This window comes from Ptychodera flava, chromosome 8 (genome assembly GCF_041260155.1).
Source record: "Ptychodera flava strain L36383 chromosome 8, AS_Pfla_20210202, whole genome shotgun sequence".
In the NCBI taxonomy this organism is placed as follows: domain Eukaryota; kingdom Metazoa; phylum Hemichordata; class Enteropneusta; family Ptychoderidae; genus Ptychodera; species Ptychodera flava.
In genome coordinates, this window is record NC_091935.1 from 9,123,772 (window position 1) to 9,147,493 (window position 23,722).

The 23,722-nt window shown below is 37.0% G+C and overlaps 1 protein-coding gene and 1 long non-coding RNA gene across 3 annotated transcripts in view; both read right to left on the reverse strand.

The window, feature by feature from the left end:
• The window catches only part of LOC139138408 (uncharacterized), a 251,467-nt gene that overhangs the window by 184,425 nt on the left and 43,320 nt on the right, over nucleotides 1–23,722 (reverse strand). The gene's annotated exons all lie outside the window — the stretch shown is intronic.
• Nucleotides 4,384–19,430, reverse strand: LOC139138407 (adrenodoxin-like protein 1, mitochondrial). 2 transcript variants are annotated; one of them, XM_070706775.1, is made up of 6 exons: nucleotides 19,350–19,430; nucleotides 16,392–16,446; nucleotides 14,677–14,783; nucleotides 13,496–13,583; nucleotides 8,037–8,089; nucleotides 4,384–5,906 (listed from the first exon to the last, which is right to left on the reverse strand). In XM_070706775.1, the coding sequence occupies exons 2-6, from the start codon at nucleotides 16,436–16,438 to the stop codon at nucleotides 5,803–5,805; spliced, it is 399 nt and encodes a 132-aa protein (XP_070562876.1). In that variant the 5' UTR covers nucleotides 16,439–16,446; nucleotides 19,350–19,430; the 3' UTR covers nucleotides 4,384–5,802. The 2 variants fall into 2 exon arrangements, with proteins under 2 accessions (XP_070562876.1, XP_070562875.1); XM_070706774.1 differs by lacking the exon at nucleotides 19,350–19,430 and adding an exon at nucleotides 18,800–18,995.

The window sequence follows — 23,722 nt, forward strand, 5'->3', positions numbered from 1 at the left end:
ATAAAATTAAGATAAGAAAATCCAGGTAAATCTCCTGCGTGAAATTAGTCTATTTTTCTCGGTAAATAATTGTTAAATAATCCTTATTTCGTTGAAATAATGATTGAAAATTAAAAGATAGTCACGATTCTAATTCGATTGACAACACATTTAATTTTTACAACAATTACGTTCTTCACTTCCACGCGACCAACTTTGAAGAACCAAATTATTTGGGTGACCTGGGTATTTTCCATGTTGACTTCGCACACTACTTTCCTTCAGATTATATTCCTTGTTCTTTGCCGAGTATTAAAATATCTGTGCCTGTGATCAGCTTATCTTAAGATATAGGTGCGTCCCTCGCTAGGGCAGGTTCTCAGCTTTGTCGTTTCGCCGCGTCTCAGTGTCAGGTTCGCCGTCGGGAGTGTAGCCTGGATAATTTCCCTCTGAACGATAAATTACCTTTTACTATGACATGGAAAGATATGCTGTTACCATGGTTTTCTTTGACAGATGTTGATGGATGAACGAATTTTGCCCTTGGCCAATTCATCTGAGCAAACACTGCACGGAATTCTCTTTTGAGAGTCAGTCATCATTCACACATAATTTGGAATATTTTCGGATTGACATTCCATACAGCTCGCTCGACTGTTGAAGCCGGCGTTTAATATCATCGCATCGCTGTGCCGGGGGCATTTTAATACATCTCTATAACTAGAATTTGTCTCCGGAGAATCGAGATACTATGCAAAATTAATGGTTTTTATGATGTTAGCTTGGCCCTTTTCCACCGTGACTACTCAATATTATGTTACACCTTTTCTCAGTCAACGTATGACATGTACTTTCCAGCCCATCTTACTATGCTATCATGAAACTTTTCAAACTTGCCCAAATGACAATTATTAAATTACTCATTTTTGGACTATGGTGGTTTCACTTTTTTGTCACAAGAAAGAAACAGGTACTTCAACAGCAGAACAAAAGACAATATCAATGTCAAGGTCGTTTGTGCTAGTTTGTTCAAGGCTATATTAATTACTCTAATTAGTCTTCTTGATATCGCACGCGACCTTACCCAACGGCTCATCTTGATTTTTGAATTTGACCTCTTGCCATAAAAGTAAATCCAATCCACTTGCATCTAAATCATCGATGACCTTCGATAACATCAGGTCTGAACTTGGCCTTTCATCGTGGCATTGATGCTGTGATTTTATTCCGGAGGGCGTTTTGATGTAACAGCGTATCTCAAACAGACTTTTCATTTTTATATTTCACTATTCCTTAGGAATTTTCATCACGGATTTCGGACAACTACTTTTATCTTCAGAGCGAAAGGTATTAGGAAGAGAGAATTATCTTTCATGTTTCGTCTATTCATAACGAGATAACAACGTTTGAGTATCACGAGATCCATGCATTAGGGCAATACAGTGAACATTGAATGCACAGCACGCGGATCAGCCAAGTCGTAAAACGCTCATTAGCGAGATTGTCGACATTTTGGGTAGTCTCATCGTTTATGATATTCATATTAATTGACGAACTCCGCAGTTGCACGACGTGCTGAAATTAAACAAAACACTACAAACGTCGCATTTTCACTTTAATGGATCATAAACCCCGACAAGAGGGCGTCTCAGTGATAATTAAATAAAAGGAATTATTTCTCTTCTCTTGGAAACGACTAACATGACCAAGTTTCACAAGACACTGCAATAACACACCCAACCGGCCCCGTGGACACACTTTACCAGTGTGTAGGGAACAACAATCGCCTTTCCTTATTTCTAAGCTTGAAACAATAGCACGTGACAACTTAATGGTAAACACGTGAGAAAAACATCACTTATGAATGAGGTTTTTTGTTTTGCTGCGACATCTCAGCCGAGCAAATAAAACAGCAAACTCCTCGTTCATTTCAGTTTTTAATGACTCACTTCGATTGATCGCTTTTGCGAGCCTCGTTACGGCAAGCCCACGCTTCGCTGCTGAATGTCTACGGAAACCTACCGAACGGTATAAAAAGGTCCTTGAAAGTAACGGGGCGGCGTGTTTTATCTGTCCCCCTTGTGTTCGGTCGTCTTATCGCCAGTAAAGTATGCTATGATCGTAAAAAAGTCGAGTTTTATAGAAACATCTGGTCTTTAATTCGAAAAATTTACCCATAATTACCAGAGACCGTATATTATAATCGTCTGTCGAAAGTCACGGATGCTGCACAGTCAAACTCGGCGCCATGTTGTATGTTTTAATTGCTCTGTTATCAGAGATATATCATGAGTTCTTCAACCGTGCACTATTCTATAAACAGTATTTTGCAATCGATATCCGGGACTTTGAAGAAAGTTGCCATCGGGTATGATGTTAACTATCATATTAATTTTAATAATTCTTCACACATTTTGGTATTATTAATGAATGATCTGTGAAAATGTATCGATGATGAGGATAAACATTTTTTAACACCCAGACAGCTGACACTGTTTGCGCCTTAATAAGGGATAAACCATTTGACATCCTGGGGGGTTGAAGATTGATGAGGTTGCATTATTTTTTTACCTGATCCACTGTACATTATTTACGAGTGAAGGAGTCCTACCCCATTTAGCGTTCTTCCAAGTTGCCCTTCGAGCTGAAGAAGAATACGATTTTCCTGCCCGCTGAGATGTCAAGAAAAGAAAAGGTAAAATGCGCCTCTTGGACAGATATTCGGAATCTTTTACCATTCTCACCTTATCTACCACTAATGAGGGCTCCTTTTCAATTTTTCACCTCTTAGTTTTTGTTTTTTCTCCATACAGTTAACACAGGTAATGACGGCCATTTTGAATTTCAAATATCTGTAAATCTTGGGTTATTTGTTATTCTTGTACCAAAATTTGCACGGTGACCCCGATTTTTATTCTTGATTTTGAAAGAGAATGGATGAAAGATTCCTGGAGGAAAGTTTGAGAAAAGTTTAAGTCTTTCACTTTATCCTCCCAAGACTAACAGTGAGTTATATATATGATGAGTAAATCGATAACTGGAAAATACCTCCAGGCGTTCAAGGCGCACTTTGCGCAAGAGAAGCGGGAACAGCTGGATTTTAGCGAATATTTCATACTCTTAATGGATGTTGCACACGAACTATAAACGAAATACATGACGGATCCCCTGTCATTTTGCCGCGACACCCGTAAAAGGTGCGTGTGGCCTTGGGGAAGGAACATCATTTTGCGGGAGGGTGTCAAGGTAGGGTACAGTAAAACCGGTCTTCAATCTAACAGAGCGGTCACCGCTTTATAATGGTCACTTTGTGGCAGTCCCGTAACACTTTACGTGACAGGCGCTCTACGGAACAGCCACCATGTGGTCATGGCCACATGTAATGTAATTGACCTAATTTGGTACAAATACCTGTATATATAATGATCAGCATATCTAACTCTGAATGACCTCTGTCAAAAAATTCTAATAGGCTGAAACCAAAGAAACGAGTCCATTTTGACCAAATTAAAACTTTAACAAAACAACATGAGTATATGGGTGTGTTATACAACACCCTTATTTGGGCTAAAGTGCACTTTTTATCCCCTGTCCTTGCTATTTGTTTCAAAAACGTTCCCTCTATATAGAGTGACCCTGTTTCAAGAAACGCACTGCTGTTGCCTTGGGCATATGGCCTACTGAAATAGCAATGTATTTCTGATAGTAACACATGGCCCTCAGGGTAATAGAGGGGGGGGGGGCGGGGCACAGCCTGACTAAAGTACAGGTAAAAGGTATTCATTATGTTACTATATAATGCAAACAAGAAAAAAAAAGGTGTGAGAAAATAATCTATTTTTCATGTTATTGTCTGAAAGGGCAAAAGTTTAATTGCATGAATTACAGATATGTGACGAACAGACCATAGCAAAGAGATAAGACTTGGATGGTTCATAGGGTAACAAACATTTAAATGAACAGTTTGTCTCTTAAATGCATTTGTATACAGGCTGTTTTCAGAACGAGAGGTGCGTCTATTTTGTGTCAAGTGTGGTAAGAAATTTGCATTGAGACATTCACTCAACCATGCTAATGGCCTAGATAACGAATATACAGCTCTTCAGTATTTTATGTCAAAACTGCTTTATTATGAGTTAGAGACATAAACTTGGTGATACCTGTTTGAATATAAATGCTGTATCTTTGTACAATATGGAAAAAAGGGCAGGCTTGCCAAGAACAAGCAGTGTGTGTACACATTTGCTAAATGATGACTCTGGTTGCAGGGTGCAAACACAGCTGTACAGAATATCCGATGCATTGTACTTTCCATTTTTTTTTCAACTTATTTTTATTTCGTGAAAAATGAGGAAAATTCTGTGTCAAGGACATGAGAAACTGATGAGATCCGACAATCATCTATTGTTCACTTTAATAAAGAGCTACCATCAATTTATTACAGCGTCAAGACATGCTCAGTTTGACAAAGCATGGTTTTATTTATTTTTACATTACATCCATCATGAATAAATACTTAACACATTGAAATCTGGAGTAAATGAAAGCCAAACACCACTGCAGGGCTCCAACCATGTTTACAGCAACACAGTCTGCGCAATCGTTTAAAGTGCGTGTCACGGAGCAGTACAGTTCAGTAAAACTATCGGTAGAGACACAATAAAAATCCTCAAACATCCTAACAAGAGTCTTTCAGCACCAACGATATGAAAGAGGAAAGAAAAGACAGCTTCATTTCACAGAAAACGCCTGACAGCTGCTAGCTGTATCCTGGTCAAGATGGAAAATTCTCAATTAATCTGCCTATAGAGGGCGCTATTCAACCGTATGCAGAGGGGATTATTTTTCGCAAGTAAATACTGATTCAAACTATGTTCCATCGAAACATTATTGTTCCATCGAATCATTATAAAAAGACTTTGAGAACCTGAAACAAATAAAGGTGATGTATTGAAGTCAAGGAGCTATTCTGAATTAAGCAATAACCCCAAGGCAGGTATACTTGAAATTTGGGTGTAATGGGCAACATGTTACATGAGCAACTGGGAAAGTGTGATATGGAGCAAATTGTACCGAAATTGATGGTATATCCATCTGCGAAGAGAATTACTGTCATATTGTATTAACATTTTGTGCTTATGGCATTTGTTTCCTCCATAGTTTTAACAAGAGAAAGGAGAAAGCAGAATCAAATATTGAGTGATCGTCGTCAAACAGAAATCCAGCACCCGGGACCGACCATTGTTGATATGAAGGACGCACATCACACAATACTCATAGTGGAAGCGATGTAGATGACAAAATGGGACAGCACTGATTTGGCTGAGCACAAGGCAATGCTCTGATATAGCAGTTCTAAAAACAACTTTCCACACTTTTACAACTACTCTTGCAATTATCTCCAAGTATTTAACCAATTAACTGGTTCAAATTTTTCCTCCTGTCTAAATGCACTGTCTCTACATTAAGCCTCTATGCTAGTTGAGGGGCCTCTTTTAACCTTAGTAAAACATTGTTTAACCACGGCCATCATGAGCTCTTGACCAATCAGAATGATGCATTGACCCGACTGAAAACACACACTGACTAGCATTGGTAAAACAGTTTTTTCACCACAGCTGGCCTGAGCTCGTCCAATAAGAGCAACTCAATAGCGTAACTGACATGTGTGACTGGACATAGCCACTGGTCAGTTCACTAGCACCGGAAAGAACACCTGGAACAATTGAATAAAGTTTCACAGTAATTATCATAGAGATGTGGAGTTGCCTGTGGAATAAAACAAAATGTCTCTTGAATATACATAGAATCCCAGACAGGCAATCAGTGCGGCTGGGGGACATGTCCGTCAACGTAGAAGTTCCTAGTAGCTTGAGGCAGTCTCACTTCAATTCCATCCATTTCTTTGGTTAAAATAATCTGACAACCTAGGAGAGAGATAAAAATAAATTTAAGGCTTTATTATTATAAAACATTTTGTGACACTAGGTTTTGGCTGCACTAAGATATCTATTAATTATGTGCATAAATAAAATTAAAATTGGCTGACATATTATCGGCATACGTGGAACATTACCGTAGGAACTTCCTTGGGCATGCACATATATACAGAATAAATGTATAGAATTACAGTAGTCCATTTTGGAAACGCTTGAGACAATATGTAACACTATGCGTGAGTAAAATATACTGCTCTAAACACTTGAGATATCAATTAGTGAAATTAATAGAATCTGGGTGGGTCAACAGATGTCAGAAGAAAAAAAATTATGCACACAATAATAACAGTTAATTATTAAGGGTGATTACATTAATAGAGTTTTTATGGTAATTGATAAGGGCAGTGAAATCACATGAGATCAAGACTAATGCCCATAGGTGCAACACTAGGTTTTAAAAAGTAACAAATTCAGACCTATCATGTTATGTCACCCATTATATTATATTATGCAAGCCACCATTCATAGAAGATATTTATCAGATTTGTCTGGCTGACATAACTTTCATTTGCAGTTCAAATTTCTCCCTCTTGGATGTTTTGCACCAGTGAGTCATAAAAATTTGAAGACTACATTCATCATGAAGAAGAACAGTAAACTATATCTGGAATTACCATATAACAAAAGTCCCAAGCTCACAGAGTTCAAGTTGTATGAGCAAAACATTTTAATGGCTGACATTTTTTGAAGTCCAATTTCTCAGTAAGAGGAGGTAACATGTGATATTTCAGTGCATTAATAACCATATTTTCCAAACAAGCAAAATCCACATTATTGTAACAGGTCAAAGTTCAACACTGTTTGAGTCATAACGGACACCCACAGGGAACATACTTTAGAAAATATCAAAACTGCCACCCAGAGGGCCAATGTTTCCTTTATAGTGCCAAGAGGCTTGCCGCAAGGCGATAACTCATGTCTTATACAAGTGACAGTTTTTTGAGTTCAATTACTGTTCGTATTCATGGCATTCCTTAGGCTTGACAACACGGCATGCTACTTTACACAGAGTACATGATAAAAATGGCCGAGAAATTTATGACTTGTAGAAAGGACACTAATTCCTAAATGATTCAAAACTAATATATTCACCCTACAACACTGTTATTTTTAATGTTTGTCCGTAGTGATACAAACATGTACTAAGTTACTGCAATAAAAGGAGAGAACCGTAAGTCTTTGCATGCACAATGCAATTAACATTGTGTATAATTATCATATTTACCACGGTATGTTGTAATCGACGGGGAATTATATATCATATACTGAAATGGTTTATTCAGTACTGTAGGCCTATGTCCTTTTGTACAATACATGAAAAGAAAATCTGATACAGACGCGTTGTCGGCAAATCAATTTCATACTATGCGTGTTTGTAAATATTGAAACAATAAAGCATTATTGAATACAATGAAAGGTTTCCTCTCTTAGTTTAGAAGCATAAAACATAAACTTAGATTAACCAAAGAAGACAGATCTTTACATCACATACATCACATAATACTATTCACTTAGTTAAATCATTACAACATACATACCATTTTCTCCTTATCAATTATTAGCATATTTGCTCTATTTCTGAGAAAATGACCATCTCAGTCACATGACTAAAATGTTTAAATCTGGAACTAATATATTATATGCCAAAAGCAATCTTTACTGAGAAGCAAAATAGTATAGGAAGTTGTGAAATCACGACTTGCTTTCCAGCTCTCGTTGGTTTCCTAACATAACAAATAACACCATCAAAACTGCATAATTCATCAAGCCTATAATATCTCTGCTGTAACCTTGCATCACATCAGTGGTTGTACACTTGAAATTGAATGACTCAATTCCAGGAGTATTTTCTATCAGTATTATGTGAATGAAAGCACATGTCAGTTTTGTCTCCAATCTGTTACATTGCAAATGTCTCTGCCAACAGAACAGCCTAGTTAAAAACAATAGGCTTTGAATTTTCACCGGGCAAGATTTCATATTTACCAAAAAATTTCAGAAAATTTGAAATTTCACGTCAACAGAAAACGTTGACTTCAATGACAGGTTTTGACTTACTTAGCCTTGATGTGGACGTGAGAAATGGTGCCATATCCAACATGTCATCTTCCCTGTGAAAGAATAACAATTACACTGATCAAAATTTGCTTTCATTGGTCCATACATTTGTCTGCTATAAATGGAAATGTCTAGTATAAAGTTTCACATTTTACTTGATGGAGGGTGGATCATATAAAGACAATGTAACATGTTATTCTTGCCGATGATGGCGCTGTGCAGTACTGGTAGCAGTGATAGGACCATGTCTGCAAGCAGTGGGAATCCTATGGGTAATTTATCTGCATAGGACACTAATCAGATCCATTAAAGTGCCAGTAGCTTTAACTTTTGAAGTTTTTTTGCTATGTTTGTTTTGTATATCAACTACAGTTTCTTGTTCTTCTCCCCACAGCATGTTGAGACACACATTCCAATCCTCTATTCCTAATATTTAACCCTTTCACCCCCAGTTCCCTGTGTACAGGTCCAACTTTACCATAATAAACAATGGATTTGGGACAAACTCAGGGAAAGACACTTATTTTTTTATCCACTTGCCCTTCGGGCAAGTGGGGGGTTCAGTTCACTTGCCCGAATTGGAAAACCACTTGCCCTGTACAATTTATGTGTTTGAAAAAGGTAAAACATTGGTTTTTCATTTCACACACTTTATTTTGAAAATTATCATGTTATCATGAGAAAATGTCAGACATTCTCATGGGTTCTCCTCACACTTCTAAGAGTGCTGGATGGCTCATTTATATTCAATTAATTATTAAAGCCCCACTAGCTGTATCTTTTAGCATTCTTTATGTGATTTTACTCCCAACAAAAACAAGTTTTTGGAATGTGCTCTTTGAGGGGTTGGAATACAAGTATTATTAACTGCCCAGTGAGACTGCATGTGCAATTTTGAACAAGAAAATAATAAATGTGTGCCCAAACATAAAATGGCACCCCATGCAAATGTTTCAAAAACTGTGTACATCTTGCATATATGCATGAATATTCACGAAAACAACAGAGTAGTCCATTGCAATGCATAGTGTTGAATGTTTTCAACTGGGACACATATGCTTTGTTTTCTTTGTAGTATGGCGTGAAATAAAAGTAATGGTTAAAATGTAAATATACTTGTCCAATTTTTCATTCACTAAAGAATGGTTTTGTAAAGCAGTAAAAGACTATATCCTGTAAATGGGTAGAATTTAAAAAAAAAAACAGAGAAAATAGGAAGCCTTTTTTAGGTCGACAAATTTCAAGATTTACAGCTAGAGGGGCTTTCATATTCATAGAAAAAATTCTAACAGTTCAAATGTTTGTATGTTTACTTTCTTAGGGCTTAATGTACAAATAATAACAGCCATTTCAACTGTACCTTCAAGGTATTTTTGCAGTTAAAAGTTTTAACTTATCTATACAGAAAGAAAAAAATCTGTAGCTATAAAGGAATGTTTTGAAGCTTCTGAAAAATAATGTACTTGTCATGTTTTTACTGCGCTTATATCATACACCAGCCCTATGAAGTTTGAATTACCATTGCACTATACACCAGTATCCTATATTTTTCTAATAACCTAGGTGGTCTCTTTAGTGCACATGCGCAGACTAAACAGAATTTAAACCAACAACCTAAGGCGTCGGTGTTTTTCTATGTGTTTGAAAGCTGAATTTCTCGATGTCGAAACTCGCTCCAAGTCCTTCTTGATAGTCATTTTAGAATGGGAAATTCACAAAAAGAGAGGTTGGTCGCCACGGACAAGTAACTTTTGGCATATTGACCTGAGAAATAAGTCAGTGTTCATTGAAAATTCAAAGACTGGACCCGTTGACACCAAAGCTTGCTTACTCATGACTTTCAAGTGCATGCGGTGTTGCCACGATGCCACTCACTGTCACTCAACAAGTTAACATTGAAGAGTACGTTTTAATAAAAGTCCCATTTTTGCGGTGATTTTTCACCACTGGACTTTATTTTTACATTATTATAAACGTTCATACAAAGCACTAAAACCGCTGTGTGTTTCTTTTTTTTACCGTATCAACGTATTGTGAGACAAAGTAACCTCACAGTCAATGCAATGAACTTTGGTGAACGTACGCTCAACCACAGCTGAACAGCTTTTTCATATGCAAAATCAGCGTACTGTATTTAACCGGTGGTATTGTTTGAAGTACATTTTTTGAAAGCGATTAAATGATTCTTTTCATCAACTCTTCATGCAATTTAATGAAAAATCTTATGGAAATGTTCACAATGACATAATATGATTATTTTTTGTTGTTTAAGTCCGTGTTCCCTCCCCAGACAATCGCTCTCGTGAATCAGATTTCTAGGTAATTATTTTTTCACTTGTCCCGTCGGGCAAGTGGCATCGGAGGTTCACTTGCCCGAACGCGACTTTCACTTGCCCCGGGCAATCGGACAACCCTTAGTGTCTTTCCCTGAAACTATGGTGGTGAAAGGGTTAAAAATGGCCTGACATGGCTATTTATATGGGTGACAATCATGATATTTATAATGAACAATGCATAGATGTACGCTGTGACTACTGAAAGAAATAAAGGTACATAGGGACTTCATAACCTAGACCAAAACAATCCAGTGTTTCCCTTCAACATCTGTATTCGCTATGGTTTCCATGGGCTGATATGCTTTGTACAGGACACAATGCTAAAAAGCTTACAGACTGAACGTAGTTGCAGGACCAATTAAACTTGTATGAAGGAAGTTTTATGGTTTGGAACCAATAAAAGCTTAACTAATAAAAATTCACCCTAAAGGTCAAAAACTTGTCCTCTTATCAACCTTGACCATTCTGTCTTTTATGGGCAAGTTTAATTTCAGCATTTTTTCCAAGGGGAAAGGTCAATTCTACAAAACCAGGAGATGGAGATGAAAAGTTGATGCCTGAAGCAGAGTTGTTGAACCTGGTGGACTCTTCAGCCTTGACACTCCAGGACCACTGTGACTAGATCAATGTAGAATTCCTTTGCAACACTTCTACCATGAATAACATGCCACCTCAGGCAACTCTCAGACCTTGGTCAGTCTGTGTTCTCATTATACTTCTGTAGGTTACCCACCCCCAACACATACACAGAACTGAATTTGAAGAGTATGTCCAATGGACACATCATTCCATCCCCCACCCAACCCCAACATGATTTCCAGAAAACCTACAATTATATACAATATAGAGAATGAAAATTTTGTCATTTTGTATTTGTAGTTCAAATACTTGTGATCCTGACACCAGGGTAAACTAAAAAACAGCATTATTATGTGTTACACAGTAATATATGTAAAAAGAGACACCGAAACCAAGTAAAGGACCAATCTGAAACCACCACAAAGGACAGGGACAGAAAGAGAAAGAAAAAAAGTCCCTATATCTGATTTTCCATCAGTCTGACCTCAACCATCACTCAGGCATCCGTGATGTAAACAACACTGAGCATAAACTTGTGTATGTTATTCAACATACTTGCTATTGTAGCACCAACTTGAACTTGGCGATTTTTATCCTGCGCTAGATAACAACACTGATGTTACATAGAGTGTTTAATAATAATAATAATAATAATAATAATAATATTTTTATTGCTTGCTTGTAAATATAGGATTTACATCACATTTGTGGCAATAAAAGTGTGATACAAAATAAGTTCAAATTTTCTTCAATAAAGATAAAGTATTACAGTATAATAATAGTAGCTAATAATAAATATAACTAGTTATTTCTTGTTTATATAAAGTTAAAATATAATCTGCAAGTTGTTTATTAAAAGATAACTCATGTTTTGTTAGTAGAGAAATAAGCTGATTTTCAGTATCGTCGTTTGGGAAATTGATTTTACTGAAATTTATAATACACTGTATGATGGAGACAGCTCAACATGGACACTATCTCATGTAATAAAGATGTTGTTTTGGAAGACCTGGTATTTATTCAAGACTCTCACCAAGAAATCACCAATGGTGAGCTGCCAAGCCCTGACAAAAGAACTCTTGTTCTGACAAACTGCAGCAACTGTGACTACAGTCTTGAGATAAACATCTCAATCCAAATCACACAATGGCTCCTTGTTTATCCCCGCTGACAAAGCATTCAATCTATTTCACATTTTTTGGCAGAAAAAAAACCCTACAGAATCTTCCCTTGGGTGACTCAGATGACTAATTGCTTAGAGTGCAAAAAAATTAGCTTTTGAATGACACAAGATCGAGTATTTGTGAAGGATTAAAACCAGACCCACACACCCTGGAGCTGTAATCTCAAGTTAGCGTGTTTAATAGCAAGCCTCATGGTGCAAGGTAAAACCTTCCTACTTAGCTAACACCACCAAGGACATTCTGTTTACTGCTTTTAAAAAGACAGGCTAACATTTTGAAGGAATTCTAGCGAATTAAACCAAGTTTCTGATAATGACACAGCAGAATACAGGGACAAACATCTAATATGATAATATCACAAAGCGGCCATCATCAAATTATACGAAAAAACCCTAAACAAACAGAACCATTCACACAGCTGTGCAGAACATATGTGCAATTCGGTATTCATTAATTGCTATGTCCTTCCTTTGTACAGTCAATTCGAGGGTGTATCCATGGATATGCCCCATGTTTGTTTGTTTGTTGTCAGTGTCCTTTCCTTCAATAAAATGTGATTTATCAGAACAGTCAAGGGTCTGGGTCAGATAATGGCGGAGGAGGTAGAGGGACTAATCCCAGCGTGTGAACACCCTTAGGGCCAGACACAGATGTATTACAAGATTGCTTTTGACTGAGGTAGCATACACTGGCTGACAAACTGTCTCGGCACAACTGTTGAAAGCAAGCTTCTTTACAATGAGCAATTTCCACATCTGTACGACATTTGATTGCGCTTTGGAAATACGAACTTTCACTGCGTGCAATATGACTGATTACTTCTATAAAGCTTTGCTATTAACCCTTTTCCTGCCAGACAGTATCACTTCCCCATCAGCCAAGTCAGTAAAAAGCGGTATTGAGCCAAAACATGACATATTTTCACCCACTTGGCTTAGTCTGTTATAGCATCTTTAGTCCAAAAAAATCAAGTTTACAGTATTTATGTTTTCAACAGCCTTCAAATGTACAGTATTATGTTAAAATACACCATATGGAATATGTTGTGTTTCATTAATTTTAACCATCTTGACCTGGTGGTGAAATATGGACTTGGCAGGAAAAGGGTTAAAAGACTCTACAACTAATATAAAAGCAACTTTCTTCAAACATTCCATGAATATTGCGAGAATTCTTGAACATTTTGAACGAAACACTAAGCTTCTAAACTCACCAATGATTATGAATGCAATACTGTACAAAAATACCTGAACAAATACCTCTTCCACTGGATCACTTTAATGCAAGGATAGTTGTTGGTATGGTGAACTAGTATCAGCCATCAGTTATTGCACAAAAACACTGGAAAAAATTAATTTACCTTTCATCTGGTTCAGGTATCATATCGTAATAATCTTCATTGACGATAACATGGCAGGTACAACAAGCTAATGACGCCTCACACGCTCCTGAAGGCGATAAAAATCACTTTTGAGTTGGCATGAAGTGAGAGTGATAACCCCTGGTTCAATTTTTCCTTTCTCTGGTGAACTAAATATTCAAATGGGCAAGGTCACTGGCAGAAGCATAGATGGAAAACAACATTATCTATCACCAAAATTACTGAAGATGTCATCAGTGGTATGATCTAGATATCACTGTTGTGGTTTAGGATTATTTTAGCAGTTATAAAACATTATAACATGAATTATACACAAATAACATATGAAGTAGTAAATCTGAATAGTCAACCGGGAATAAAGCAAAGCATGAGAAAACGTCCCATGGACAACTCAAGAATCTATCATCACATATTATCATGATAGATCACTACCATTGTTCATTTAAGCAATAAAGCAGCGACGGTATTACTAAGAGATTTTGACCAGTTCTTCACATATATGCATGAGCGATAGCAAGTGCATATATCATGGAGTGAACTGGTCAAAATGGAGTGGTATACATGTAGCTGGGGCGGTTAATTGCTATTATGTCATAATATTAAATTGAAATTCTGGCGTAAAATGTCAAAAAGGGAATTTTTCTCTAGCTAAGAGCTCATGCCCTTCCAACCTAGACTCTCTCACAGCCCCTCGTCCGCTGTGCAGCTCTATCCTCAACCATATTGTGTGATGCGTCCTCAATGGTCTTTCTAGCAAGCGAGGCTCACCAAGCCAGCGGGTTATAGTGTAGCGGAACTTCCGGCTTCACCGCTCACTGAGCCGAGCTTTGCTCGGCTCACCCTCTGAGGGTGGTATTATGGTTTGAGGTGAGCATGGCGGTGAAGCTGGCAAGGGGCTGTGAGAGAGTCTAGTTCCAACCATACTTATATCGAATAAAGTAAAGTTATTTTCACGTCTCGACCAATCAGATAGCAGTATTTGCACCATCAATATACTGCTACGATATCATTAGCAATGAACGACATTGATATAAACAAGTTATCGTGTCCATTGACATATGAGGTCAGAGTAGATTTACTATACCTTATCAAGAATTTATCCCCATGTAGTAAAATTTCCCCTGATCATGTACTCATGTCCTTCATGATATCAGGCTTACCTTCAATGCTGATATTGTGTCTGTGTGCCAGGTACATAACATTGTCTCCAACTTTGCCTCTGACTGTTTGGCTACTTCCGTCCTTGTTTGTAAATGTAATGTTAACGCTGCAAGAATAAAAGACTGTTTAAGTCTCTATCAGCCTGGATTGAATATTAAGCTAACTTCATCTAATGTTCAATATTCTCATCTCACTGTGTTCATGTATGCAAATGAGTATGCAAATGAGTAGATAATGACTCTCATTACCCATATGAAATATTCACTGGCCTAATATTGTATGGTATCAAGCGAATTTTCAGCAAATTCATGGTGACAGGATTAATAAATATAATTTTTCAAAGTAATTTTTCATAGCATAGTCCAATCTCTTGCATAACTTTTCTGGGGAGAAAAAAATTATCTTTTTTTAAATCTAAAAATCTTTTAAACTTACAGATTGTGAAGTAAATTAATTGTTAAAAAAGCATAAATTTGTAAGTCAATATAAGACTGTTGCTTTTAGTCCTGCTTTCAACAATATCATGCATTACGAAATACGAAATTGCTTTTTCTGACATTGGGTATTTTTGTAAACTGAGCTGTCAAGCTATATTCATGTGTATATGTCATCACTTGATGCGCAACAGTCTTTATCAACAGTCCACAAATATTTGTAATTCAACAATTTTTATAGATTTTGGTCAGAATTTTAAAATCAGATTCACAAGGCAGAAGTATGGCATCAGCACACCTGGTCAATTCAAAATCTAGAATATTTTCAAAAAAAAAGCTATAATTTAAAAATAACTGTGACATTCGTTTGATGAGAAACTTGCATGAAGGTGCTGAACAGACATATTAGATGAGACTGTTATGAAGCTCTGTATTCAGAGTATTGAGTCAGTTTAAAAATAAATATCACTTTACATTTCTTCACGAGTTTTGACATGATTTCTGTACATAAATGTAGATGCCCATAGGGGCAATAAATTCAATAACTGGTAGAGAAGAGAACCTTTGAAAATTACTCCTGTTATGCTCATATGCACTTAAAAAAACAATTAATTTATGCCAAATGCATCTCTTTAAAAACTACATCCTGGATTAAATAAAAAATTTTGTGCCAGGATAGGATAGATGATACTGAAAACATATTTATAGAATGGATTTCACTATCAATTGACATTATATTTTTATATGTACAGCAATTAAAATCAAAATTAAAATTCATCATCTCATTTCCCTGTGATAATTTCATTTTTTGCTCATTAAATGAAAGTCAATATTGACAATAGCCATCATTTTACGTGTCAATCATGCCAAATTTGGAAATCCGTCTTGATCACACAGCAGCATGTAGTGATTATTATATGTTAAATATGTATGATACATGTATATAAATAAACCATGTATAATAATTGAAAGAAATGATGTCAAGCTTTTTATCCAGTGTCTGTCTGTTGTTTGTTTTTATTTATTTTTCTTTTGTAGATTTCTTGTTTGTGCGTGTAAGTTTTCTCAGTCACTATTTTAATTGCCCTGTGTTTGGGATGAATAAAGTATTGATTGATTGATTGATTGATTGATTGATTGATTGATTGATTGATTGATTGACAGATAATTATACCTCTGATCATAACAAAATCATTTACAATATTTGACCATCATGCATTCTGCCTGCAGATGTACAGACGGATTATACAGGACACAAATTGATGTACATCCTAACTTACACTTCATCTTCAGATACGGGATCTTGCCATTCGTATTCTCCATGCATCAGTGGACCTGAAAAATGACAGCAAAATACAAGGAGAGTCAGCAAATTCATATCCGTTCCAAAATGGATGACACAGTTTATTCCTTATCAGCGAAATTAAACTGTGAGTGAGCCCCCGTGCTTAATAAACTTCAAGATCAAACTATCATCTGCATATGTCATTTTGTTTTGTTGTGTGTGGTCATTTTAAGTCCAAGTTGTTTATATGCATTGCTCATCTCTGAAAACTTGACTGAACTCTGTTTATTTTGACAATTAATTTCTGATAAGTGATATCTCTGGAGGTGAATCAGAAACTGATCTATTATCTACTGTGACCAAAAGATGATTCAAACTACACTTACTACAAAGACAAGAGTATACAGCATTGTGTTTTGTGTTAATTTGAAAACTATATCCAATTGCTTTCATGATCTTTGACCTTATGACAGAAAACAATATATTATACATTGGGCAAAATCTTGAGCAAAAAATACAATGAAAAGATACAAGATTGTCTCAGTCTGTATTCCTCTCAGGACTGGTTTGTTAGCAATGTATGACAATATTTTTGATGAAGACAAAAATTTTAAAGACAGCTTGACAAAGAACAAAAAATCATTGCATAAGTGATTTTACATATTTTTTTAGCCAACAGACAAAAAGCTGCAATGAAAATCACAGGAAATTTTGCAAAAAGTTGCCTAATTATAGAAATCAGATAGCTATCTGAGTCACTTGATAAATTTGAATCTTTGAATAAAGATTGAAGCACCATTCCACGAGATGGAGATAAGGAATTCCACTGTTGGCAGCAAACATCTTTTGAGAGTACTTGTCATATTTTGAAATTCAGAATACAACATACAGCAAGCATTTATGAGTGAAGGCTGTATGAGCCACAGAGTATTGGTTTTGCTCATCTGTTTGAAACAACAGTACTGTGGAAAAATTAATATTAATTGTGGCTTTGATAACGACATTGATAACAGCATCTTTTCATACCGAAAACTGACATGACACTTCATTAAAAGTAAGACAAATGTTATCCTTTATTGGCGCGCTTTGTAGAGATCATTTGATTAATCTCCACTACCAGCAATATCATTATTATAGCATTTTCTGTGTGACTACTGTGGCACAAACCACTAGTTTTTGATCAAGAGGATGTTAGATGGAGCACAGTCTCTTTGGAGGACTGTGGACAGAGTAACATGATGAATACAGATGGGGATGCAAGACCAATGTTACTTGTGGGCACACCGTTCTAAATTTTCAGAATATGAGTAACTTGCATAATTTTGACATATTAGAACATTCTTCACAAAAATCTTACACAAACATGTATTATTAGTATGCACAATATTTTCCACTCTAATTTTAAAGTCATCATTTCAGTAACATGCTAATATCATTTCTTCAATTATTCTTTGAGTCACTGTAGCAACTCATCTAGATTGGAAATTTGAAAACAAATCACATTTTGGAAAGAGTTCCCTTAGGCCCCCATGCCAATGTTTTTGTTGTTAGATAGATATACAACACTTTTAAGTATGCTAACCCTAAAACTACCCCTAACCCTAAACCCTTCCAAAAGTTGCAATTGAAATGTTTCTTCCAAGGAAAGTCGATGATTAAAGTGTTTTCCAGGTATGAGGGGGCTTTATGGAACTCTTGTTGCCACATATTTTCGCTTTGCTGTTTGTCTCCAATCGATCATTTGAGTTCCTGTTTATTGTTGCCATTTTTGCCATTTCATTCTTTTCTATTGCCACATAGTCCACATAGTGACCCTGGCCATAGTCCCTGGAAAGGATCTATGCCCTGGCATTTCTAGCTTTTCTAGCGTATGGCAGTATCATACATGTATTGTACCCGTTTTGTGCAATTTTCCCTGTCAACGCCCTCAGCGATCAAAATGAACATACTGTCACTGCAATGTCACCCATATTATAACATGGCACCGCATGTCATCAAGTGGAATCTAATGACCAGCAAAGGGCTAAAAAACAAAACAAAGGTTGCAGGTCAAGAATCCTAAAACGAGTAACGTGTAAATGACGTCTTTTTAACTATATACATGTAGTCTTTCACATTTATGATAGGGTAGTATGTGCCGTACCCACGAGTTGACATGCCGTCTGCGGCTGGTCGCTGTCCATCGTGAGAATGATAAACAATCAGCCCTCCGTCCTATTTACTTACATTAGATCACTGGTATCCTAACTAGTAAATCAACATAGATCTACGTTCATCGAGAGAGGGAAGCGATCACAGGTATTTTATATTGCGAAGCCATGTAACACGAAGCTGAAACAGGACATTGGTGTAAAGAGAAAACACTGGTTTTGAACTTGACTTCCTGTTGGAGCTCTTACTTACCCACTGCTGTCGAAAAGATCTTCTGACGAAATTTTGTTCCTGTGATGACCTAAATATCCTGTTTTGAGAGCATTTATGACAGACGTTGTAATTTCTATGGAATGCGCTTACCAACCGTACGCAGGAAAGGATTTCGCGAAATCGCTGTCTGCTCATGAGCAGCGCCATCTTAAAAACAGTGTTACATATCATATATATTTATAGACCACAATTCGTTCCGTTAATTTGAAGTAAATTAACGTAATTTTAAATTTTATTTTGCGTATAGTTGAGTCCTGTAAGCATAAAATATTATATTAAACATATAGAGGTAAAAGATATAAAGTTTAGAATATTCGGCAAATTACATAATGTACCTTTACATACTTATATTTTTACATCTTTAATTGTTTTGTATCATGTTATTAATGATGAAAGTATATAATTCAAAATTGCAAATTTGTTGTCAAATGCAACATATGCCACATAAAGAAAACGATGACAGCTTTTTATTACTGAAAGATTGTGACCTGAGTGCTACGTACTTCGGTACCATTATTACTATACTCACTTCAGTCCCTCCACCGCAAACATTCATACACACTTTGTTGTGACAGTGTGAACGTATTCATCTCAAACCCTAGCTCGGGTGAAATACGCTTGAAAACGACTCTACCCGCAAGTGGGATTCCATTCCGGTTTGTTCTGCGAACGATGTAGGTATCTATGTCTCAGGATAACAGTTGTTCGGAAGACCGCGGAGGGAAGAGGGTGCGCCGATCATAAGTGGAATTTAGGCGACTGAAGTGATCGCGGCGGCATCGCCTTTGAGGACTGCTTTGCTGGAATCGGCAGTATGAAAATGGCGGCCGCTCGTTTAATTTTATTTGTTGTGTGTGCATCGCTAATTTCACGATTGCAAGGAACAGATTCGAATAACGAAGGCTCTGTGTCTCGGAGAGAACATCACGGGAGGAGGGCGAATCGTTTAAAAAACGGACAGACTGGAATGATAAATTTTAATAACCCTGAACTGCTTCAAGAGCTTGTGTCGAACGGCTATGCGAACTCAGAAAGCCAACCTCAGACTTTGCTTGATTTGTACGAGCAAGAACGACCAGAAAATGCACAGACAATCATGCGAGATGCCTCGATTTTGGCTGGGAAAATGCGGGATTTGGCCGACAGAGAAATGGGCTACCGGGCAATGCAGGTAAAACTGTCGAATAAGGATTTTATGTGTGTAAACTTGGCGTCTTTTAATCGTGATTGCCACATCAGTCGGGTACGGCGTGTGTGTGTGTGTGTGATAATAAGATGGTCGAGTACGCGTCTGATGTTTAGCATTTGTACTCGCAGTGTGTGAGCCATGTTTGTTGTCAACTAGCTCGACCCGAAGCAGCATGCGGGGCTCGGGTAGTGTCATAGTTTTGACCACATTTATTTGTTGCACACATCCACCACCACACACTGGTTTCATAGTGGAACTGTTTCTGAGACTGAGAGCGTTTCCAACCACTAATTAAATATCATTGAAGAAAGTTGCTGGCACGGTGTGTCAGCGCCGAGATTACACCGAGCGTATCTCTGAAGGTGATGTCAATTGACCTGGCTACACAATCCTTAAAAGCTGATATGCTGGTCAAAGTGTTTGCGAGTATGTCATTTTTGAAACCTGGATAAAAAATTCAATGTTCTCATGTAATTATCGTTGCGACGTTTAACTGGAGTCCATAACAAAAACAGCTAACTTGTGAAAAAACACAGTTTCCATTCGGTCTATAAAACCTCGCCAACCATTATAATTCATTTGTCAAGTAGAGCAATAGTTTAATCCCCTGAAAGGGATTTTATGATAATTCAGATAACATTTAACTTCTATGTTTACAGGAATCCAAAATGTTCAAATGAAGGCAAAAACAACAACTTCGTGATTTCTGCTAATACGTCAGATTAAATTTTTAAAATCCATTTTGATATTTTACACTTTGAGGAGTGTCTACAGAAATTTTGTCATCTTGTCCATTTTTGTTCTTTAGTTTGTAATGTTCTTTTTTCTGACAGTTGCCCAAATAAAGCGGACTTAATTTGTCATATTCTTACAACTGTCTAAGTAATGTATAGTGAACTTTAACAGAAATGTGACACTGATTGCGTGCCAGAGTCAACGGTTCTAGTATAACACTGGAGCCTTACATGTATTTCAATGTCACATTTGGACCCATACTCCCCAGTCAGACCAATACTACCGTACACTCAGCACTATCGGAGAGTGGATCTTTAACAAAACTTGTAAAACATATCAGACAATGTGAAAAGTAAGAATGATATGAATAAACAAAGAAAAAACCAGCAAGGTGTTCACATACCACAATTCAAATCCAAGCTCATGAAAAGCCATGTCAGGTACAAGAAGTTCAATTCTAGAGGTCATGGGGTCACAGTGCTTTCTGTCATATCGTTGTACATGACACACTGATGGCCATTGTTCATTCAACATTTCACTCAAACAAGAATTTCAAGTTGTCATACAGGTATTTGTGTGGACACTTGTGAAGTACATGTACACACAGCTCCTGGTTCCCTGCCTTGGCACTCTAGTGTACATACATGTATATTATCAGTTGCCATCGTAGTAACAGTGGGATTCTTGTTGCTGTGGCTGTTATTTTAGGTTCAATAATCATTGTGGTAGTCACATTCAAGATTGAAAAATCAATGGTGGCTATCTAACTGTTTATCAGTCTTTTATCACATTCCAACAATCAGCAGCTGAAAATTTCTCTAGGTGTTGTAAACACTGGTAAGATCACAAACAGCAATTAGACAAGCTGAAATTTTCTGTATGTCTGTTTTTATGGAGGAAAGTTGTATGAGGAAGGCAGTCTTATGGAAGGATCATAATGGTTCATGATACAGGACTGAATCATATGCAGTAGATCCACTGGTGTGTAGCATTTGTGGGATTCAAATGTAGGACTTGTCAGGTTTCTGCCAGTGTGTGTGTGTGTGTGGTAACAAAATGTTTTTTCTAAGCCATGATGTGGTTATAAGCAGGTCAAAATATTTGAAACTTTAGTGAGGAAGGAGGCACAATTCTCATGATGGAGGCAAAATGTACCCAGTAACCTCGCCCCACTCCCAGCAAATAGTCTAGTGTCTCTATTTTCACAAGAGCTTTTGTAAGATCCATGGTGGGATTACGTGCAGGCAATCAGCTGCAGATAATCAAGGCTCCCGCTTTGGGCTTTCAGTTCAGCATTTCATGTGAATGCAGTCGTACAACAATTAACCACAACCCCTTCCACAATCTTCATGATCCTTTCCTGTGCAACTGGAGTGTTATTTCTCAATGCAGAGCTATTGTTAGCCTTTTTTATCATTTTCAAATGTCCCTTTGCAGCAGTTTAACTTTGTGAGCCTGTAAAATAATAAAGTCGTTTTAATCACGTTTCGAAAATTCTGCGTTATGATCATTCGGCTTCTTTGACTACGCTAGCAATAAATGAAATATGCTTTCCCAGTTTTCCCAACTAGTCCTGAAATTTTAAGACCAGGTTATAAAGTGATGAGTATGGAACGACTCGATCAAGACTTTCATGAACATGACGTCAGTGCCATTTAAATTGTTCATGAAAGTGTTTAACCAGCAATTCTACACATGGACATCTGTTTAACATTTAGAGAGTTGGAGACAACTTTCCAAAATTATTGTTATTTGGGGAGCTGAGATAGTTTAAAATCACAGACACAACAATCATAATTTCTTTGCCCACTAGCAAATACATCATGTACATGTAGTTGAAAGGATTCGGTTTGCACCGCAATAGATTGCAAAATATTTCCAGGCTTGATTAGCGAACAGTAGTCACATGTGCTGAGATTTTGAAGTGCGGCGAACCCAGTTAGTATTCTGTGTACAATCACTTGTACAGCAAAATTGATTACTTGTGCTGTCTGGGGTGAACATTAAAATCAGTGCGGTACATGTACCTTGAACAGTTGTTCCATATAATGTGGCCAAACTGTGTCACAGCAAGTAATGATTTCGTATAACCAGCATGTACATGTAAGAGATGTATCAGTTAAATTTTGCATCGCTGTGTCACTCTGCTTGTAAGTCACACTTCTAAAACTCCACTGAGCTGAAGTATGTACTTGCAAAAGATATTAAACCATTTGTAGTCGTTGCATATAAAGTATTATTACTCGGAAATGTAGAAGACGATAACCCTGTCGGAATATCTGATCCAATTCCCTAAAGATACATCACCATCAGCCTCATGGAAAAAAACAGGGGATCTCTAAGCCAAAATGCGAATGCGTGTCTCCATGAACAAACACCAACATACAAGAAAAGAGGCAACACAGTAGAAATTTCAAAGCCGGCGTAGTGTGTGTTTTGCCGCAGTGAATGATCTCCATTGCAGCTCCATAGAAATTGTGACCTCCGCAGACTGATTTGAAATTCATCCAGCACTCCTAACAATGGCTCCGCTCTAGTTCTTTGAATTTCTCTGCTCTATATACTTCAGGTAGTTTTTTTTTTCTTGTCTCTCTCTCTCTCTCGCTCCCTTGTCTCACAAAAGTCTCCGTTCTACAGGAGTCTATTTCCACATGAACATGGCTGAGTGAATATCGGTGCTATTGATTTACAAATCACAATCATTATATCATGTGCGTAAAAAGCACCAGCTTGAATACACAGTCTTTCCAGAACTATTCAAAATCCAGGCTTTTCTATAGCTACACAATTTATATTCGTAGAAAAAAAAAAATACTTCAGAAAATGTGATTTCAAGTCTGAATAAAATATATTTAGTTCACTTTAATCACACCTCTATGGCAGTATATTAAATCCAAATGCAGGGAGAACCCGGGTGTTTCCATGGCGACAGGGCTGCAGCGGTCTATTATGAAATTATTTTCAAATCAGTGGCTATG